At 44.4% G+C, this 6,371-nt stretch overlaps 1 protein-coding gene across 2 annotated transcripts; it reads right to left on the bottom strand.

Moving 5' to 3' along the window:
- Positions 1 to 1,699: 1,699 nt before the first annotated feature.
- LOC123070650 (uncharacterized tRNA/rRNA methyltransferase slr0955) lies at positions 1,700 to 3,711 on the bottom strand. Of its 2 annotated transcripts, XM_044493936.1 has the most exons (2): positions 2,885 to 3,711; positions 1,700 to 2,830 (listed from the first exon to the last, which is right to left on the bottom strand). In XM_044493936.1, exons 1-2 carry the CDS (start codon positions 3,592 to 3,594, stop codon positions 1,819 to 1,821), a joined length of 1,722 nt encoding a protein of 573 aa, XP_044349871.1. In that variant the 5' UTR covers positions 3,595 to 3,711; the 3' UTR covers positions 1,700 to 1,818. The 2 variants fall into 2 exon arrangements, with proteins under 2 accessions (XP_044349871.1, XP_044349870.1); XM_044493935.1 differs by having other exon boundaries at positions 1,700 to 3,709.
- Between the last annotated feature and the right edge of the window lie 2,660 nt (positions 3,712 to 6,371).

Raw genomic sequence — 6,371 nt, 5'->3', positions numbered from 1 at the left:
CTGGTCCTGTATCCATTAGATAGCAGTATAGCATAGCTAAACACTCAGTGACTGGGTACAATCTTTCTTGATAATAAACTAATACAGAATGAAGTGACCGAGGAGCTGAATTATCCCATTTGCATACTTATCTCCAGAGATAATAGAAAGAAGAAGTATTTCAATACCACATCTATAATTCACCAAAAATAACTTTACTGAATGAACCTGAGCTGGAAATGGAGGCTTAATTCAATATTATACAACATGCTATGCAAAGGACAGCCATGCATATACTACATAAATGTTTGTCCAATCGCCTAAACAGACCAAGAGTTGTGTCCATCTGCATGGTAACCATAACATGTCAAAGAACTATAGTCATCCCCAATTAATTGGTCCGCTGTTGAAGATTGATATCCTTCCAGGGATTACTATTAACGGTCAGTCGGTCAGTTTAGTTTACTAAATACTCCCTCCGTTCCTAAATATAAGTCTTTTTAGACATTTCAAATGGACCACAACATACGGATGTATGTAGACATATTTTAGAGTATAGATTCACTCATTTTGCTTCATATGTAGTCACTTGTTGGAATCTCTAAAAAGACTTATATTTGGGAACGGAGGGAGTATACTACAATAAACTGGGATTAACAGACTAATCAGAAAAAAATTCTGGATACCACTGAAACAGCTGGAAGTGTTCAATTAAGTAAGGTCATTTATCAGTTCACCAAAGAAGCAGAAAGTTTGTTGCTACGGTTCAAAACTGCAAATGCAATTGCACATGTGTTGTCTCAGTTGACTAGTACTACCTCCGTCCTGGTTTATTGGTCCCCTTCGTATTTTGTGCCAAATTTTTACTAGAGATTTAACTAACAAAATATTAATGCATTTTATATTTGAACATAGTTTCAAATGATATAATTTTTTATGACATGCATTATTATTTTGTTAGTGAAATCTGAGGTCAAAATTTGACAAAAAATACGAAGGGGACCAATAAACCAGGACGGAGGTAGTACTACCTAATCATATACGGATATACCAACATATAAATAGCTTTGATGGCTCAAGGTACATTACATTGCAATTGGAATTTTCAACACTCGACAGGATCGGTGATCAAGTCTGAAAGCAAATGATGATACAGTGATATGAACTTTAACAATCAAGCAGAATATTTCACCTCTGAGCAGAGAGATGTTTCAGACTTCCAATGACACAACAAACAGCTTGTTATATGTAAGTAAATACGATAACAACAGAATGATGGTCTTGCAGTAGCCATCCTCTTTTAATGTGTGTTCCAGATTACACCAAAATAACTAAGTGATATGATGGTGTCAATATATGCTCGGGAATCATGTATCTGCAATTGACAGGTCCAGGGGCTGTTTTGTTCCTGCACACAATTTGCCACACCTAACTTAGGCTCGCCACTGTTTTTCAGGTGTGTGTTTGGTTTCTAGCTACTGTGTTTTCTTCTAAAAAACATTCCTAGCTACTGTGACTTGCCACACTTTTTTATCCATACGGCCCATACATCATAGACATTTTTGCCACACTTCTGCGGCAAACCACAAATTAACTAGGGTTAGCTGTGGCATGGTTAGCCTTGAAACAAACATGCCTATTATATTAACGCAGCATAGAATCTGACTCAGCCTGATGAAATAAGCCATTTCTCAAAGAAGTTGCCCTCACACCTATGCAATAAATTATTAGTCAAACCAGCAAATTCAAAGCATGCAACAGAAACAAAAGTCCATCCTTAATGGAAGTACAAGAAAACAAATATTAGTAACTATGGTATGGATGAAACATGGAACATCCTTACACAGGAGAGATGCTAGGCTTCTCAGTTACAGGGTGGACATTCTTTCCAGCCAGATGATAAAGCAAAACTCCTGCTGCCACACTAACATTTAAGCTCTCTACTGCAAGGAATGATTTCATATCTTGATTACCTGAATAATTATCACCTTCTTCCCCTATATCTGCATCTGTGGCATCTATTTCTTCTTCTACAACAAATCCATCAGCATTACCAGCAATTTTGACCAAATGTGTGCAGGAGCGCTCAACCAGGGGCCTCAGACCGGTGCCTTCACTGCCCAACACCAGAATTGTTGGCTCCCCTGTGGTAACTTCAGAGAGAGGTATAGCTTTTGGAGCGACGGTACCACCAAGAACTCGCCACCCATTTTCAGCTGATGAAGACAGAAACTGCATCATATTCCTACACGAAAGCAGCTCAATCAACTCAAGCGAGCCTGCACTAGCTTTGCTCACTACTCCACTCAATGGAGCAGAGTTCTTAGCGCACAAGACAACACCCTCCGCACCAAAGAAGTAGGCTGATCTAATTATGGCTCCCAAATTCTGAGGGTCCATAACCTCATCCAAAGCTATCCAGACTGGTGCCTTGCCACCATGAACCCTGACTCGTTCCAACTCCTTAGTATTCACCATTTCCAAGGGTGATGCATCAAGCACCAGACCTTGATGTGGACGGTTATCCACCACCATGTTGAGGTCATGCTTTGACGCCTCAATAACTTTAAGCCCAATAGTCTCTGCCATCAGCAGCACCTTCTCAATCCCCCTTTTGTCCTTCTTCTTCTTGTTGCTCCTGCTCAAATCCATTCCTTCCTGTGTGTACAATGCATAAAACTCCCTCCTCCCAGCCGTGAGAGCGGCAAGTACCGGCCCAACGCCGTAAACCCCCTCCCCAACCATCTTTGGCACTGTCGATTCCCCTACCTCCTTCCATGTCTTCCTGCCCCGGTCCTCTTGCTTGTTCCACCGCCTTACATCTGGCTGGTTGAACCTCTCCCCTCTAAACCTCTCACCACGATCCTCTTGCTTGTTCCACCGCCTCACATCCGGCTTATCAAACCTCTCACCACGGTCCTCTTGCTTGTTCCACCGCCTCACATCCGGCTTGTCAAACCTCTCACCACGGTCCTCTTGCTTGCTCCACCGCCTCACATCCGGCTTGTCAAACCTCTCACCACGGTCCTCTTGCTTGTTCCACCGCCTCACATCCGGCTTTTCAAACCTCTCACCACGGTCACGGGACCCTTCATCCCTTGCCACATTGCGCCGGAACTTATCCTTAATCCGCCCCCACTTGGGATTGTCAATTGGTTCATTCTCCTCCCCTCCAATTCCCCCCTCCTTGTATGAAACGCTATCTTCCAATGTCTCTACTCGCGCACTTTGGTCGCCTTTAGAGAAGAACTTATCAGCGGAGCTCTCCCACGAGGAGGAGCGTCCGGCGCTAGCCCTTGCGGTGGGGACGCCGCTATCGACGCTCCCCGCTGCTAGCCAAGGGAGCGACCTCCCGCCGCCGCCGACCGAATCAGAACCATCTGGTGCAGTTGAGAACGAGACCCTATGTCCCAGGCCGAAGCGCGAGGGATCTCGCGGCGTAGTCGCCGCCCTAGTGCTCGCACGGGTGGCGGACGGACGAAGCGCAGGTGAGGAGGTAGCGGACTTAGAGAAGTACCCGGCGCGGAGGAGACCGGCGAGGAGGGCGCGGCGAGGCGAAGACGCTCCCGCGAGGAGCGGTATGGGCTGGGACTTGGAGAGGCCGGAGTGGAGCATGGCGCGGCGGCGGAGCGTAGGGTTTTGATTTGGGGTGTGGGGTTTTGGGCGGCGCGCGGCCCTCGCTCGACGAAATGCTTCGGTGAGGATGACGCGCTGAGATGAGAAAGGGGCAGGTTTTGGCGAGCCACCCTACAGTTTACCATTATTAATTTGTCAACTGGATCCTTATTTAGGGCCATCGAGCAAATTTATTTTGTGCATTTGTCACATGTCTCAGGAACCCCCCACAATATGTATTCTTATCCCTGAATAGCCCTTTTTAAGTATTATAAGCACACCACTTACCCCTCAAAGAGATGCCGAATCGTCACTATCTGTATTAGACATGCCAAACAGTTTGACACAATTTTAAAAAGCCATATGTGGGTATAAGTTTTTGGAGAGGTTGGTGAAGCAACTTGCTTAGAAAAGGGTCATTTAGAGGAAATGATATCCACAATATTTCTTGAGCGCGGATCGGCCTACTCGACAACTAATGGTTGCAAGATATGTTGGTATTGGAGTTACTTTTCATGCAAGGATGGAGCCCACTTAAATTGTGGTTGTTGTGAATACACTCATATCATGAAATGATAGCTTCAAGCAATTGCATTCAACTTCGTGCAAGTCCTGAAATTCATAAATGAAAAGTTTCATCTTCAAGTAACTACAATCAACTCTACAGCTCTAGACAACTCCACATGCCAACTCTTACTTAAGTCCATAGATTCCCAATGTTGCACCTGTCAGCAACGCTATCGTTATATGTATGCGGTATTGTTGCAATATTTTCTCTCATGACCCTGCCAAAAATCCCGGTGACATTTGAACATACCACACAAAACCAAAATCCTCGGCACGCCACAAATACACATTCGTCGCAACAAAAAAAAAAAGCGGGTCGCAAGACAAGTGACATGAAAGACAAGCACGTGCAACAAATCAACATGGACAACAACGGATAAATACATTTGCAAGATAAAAAAGTCAACCATGCGCAGCAGATGTCCAGAATAGTTGCCACATATGGCTCATCTGTATATAACAACCACCATAAAAACTTGCAGCTTGTCGAAACACCATACGCAACATCAAAAATCTCGATTTCATTAACCTTACATTTGACGCATCAGCCTTCGCACATATGGGATTGCCAAAGCCTAGTTGAAACCGGTTCGGGTGACCCCGAACCCATACTCCTTCTAACTCACCCCTAGCTTGGCAATGTGTCACTGTAGGATCAAGGGATATATCTAGAGGGAGTTGAATAGACCTGTTATAAAAAATCCAATTTTAGTTGCGAACTTTTAAGCTTACTATTGCAAGTTTGCAGCAGTAAACTTACAAAAAACATAAGAGCATGGGAAAAAATGCAAACGCAATTGATGTGTAGTCGATGTCTGCAAGAGCAAGGGGCTGAAGGAGCAGACCACTCCTCTCTCTGAATTTGAGGACAAACCCTAAATTTGATCATGACGAAATCTATTCTTGGCCACATTTCATACCGTTTTCACACAAAGTACTCGTTAATGTGTTGCTTATACGCCCATTATTGTCCCCCATACATGGTTGTCTTTCCTCCTCAAGAAAAGTCTTCTTCCTCCTCCCGCCGATGTGTTGCCGTTGGTCCGCCCCGCCTTGGATGGTCTTTCAGTCGTGGAGGTGTGGAGGATTCCCCCCCCCCCCCCCGTCGGTGGAAGGGCCGGTTCTTGCTTTTGTTAGGTTCAACCTCTTGGTTGGGGTTGTGGGGCGGTGGTACGATGATGTCCCGGTACGAATAATGTCTCCCACGTCTGATCCCCATACCGATGGTGTGTACAGTGTCATCGGACAACGTATAGAGGTGTGTCTCCGTCGGATCTCATGGGATTCAGTCGGTGCTGGTCTTCAGTGGATCTATTTGGATCCATCTTTTTTCGTCTTCATTTGTGTGGTTGCAGGTTTGACCTTTCCCATCTACGACTCTCTTCGTCTGCGATGGTTGCTGCTCTGGTGTGATCGTCCTTTAGGGTCTTAGCATGACGATCTCCCGACTATCTACTACAATAAATTTTGCCTGGCTCTGATGATGGGGGGGTGATGGTGGTGGAGTGCCTTCGGCTCGTTCTAGTGCTTGTAGTCCTCGCTAGGTGGTCCATAGACCTGGTTGTTATTTTTATTACCTTTAGTGTTCTCTGTACTACCATGATTTTTTTAGGAAAAAGGCTAACATGATTGATTATGAATAGATCGAAAATTTCTCTCGATAAAAGAATGTGCTATGTAGACAATATTGTACTATTATGGCATAGCAAATTTGAAAATCTTAAAGGTGTTATGTGTTGTGAAGTACTATTGCAGATAGCATTTCGCATTTCTTATCGATAGTTAAACTGATCCACCGTCACCCGCAAAAAAGATAGATAAACTGATCATGCTATTTTTATTTGTTTGTTGGTCAGCTAGTTTGTTCTGTCGTGAAAATTATTCCCCAGAATGGCACATTCCTTTCGAGTGTGTTAGAGCATCTACAGTCGGACTCCTCAAATTGAGCGGGTGGGCGCGGGGACCACTGACCGGACATGAGAGAAAAGCAAAAAGTAGCAAAGAGTTGACCCAACCGGACCCTCAAAGCCTCCTTAAATCCCTGGGTTGTCCGGCAGCCCTTGATACGTCTCCAATGTATCTATAATTTTTTATTGTTCCATGCTATTATATTACCCCTTTTGGATGTTTATGGGCTTTATTTTACACATTTATATCATTTTTGGGACTAACCTACTAACCGGAGGCCCAGCCCGTATTGTTGTTTTTTT

This window comes from Triticum aestivum, chromosome 3B (assembly GCF_018294505.1).
Source record: "Triticum aestivum cultivar Chinese Spring chromosome 3B, IWGSC CS RefSeq v2.1, whole genome shotgun sequence".
Lineage (NCBI taxonomy): Eukaryota > Viridiplantae > Streptophyta > Magnoliopsida > Poales > Poaceae > Triticum > Triticum aestivum.
This window is presented reverse-complemented; position numbering and strand designations above follow the sequence as displayed.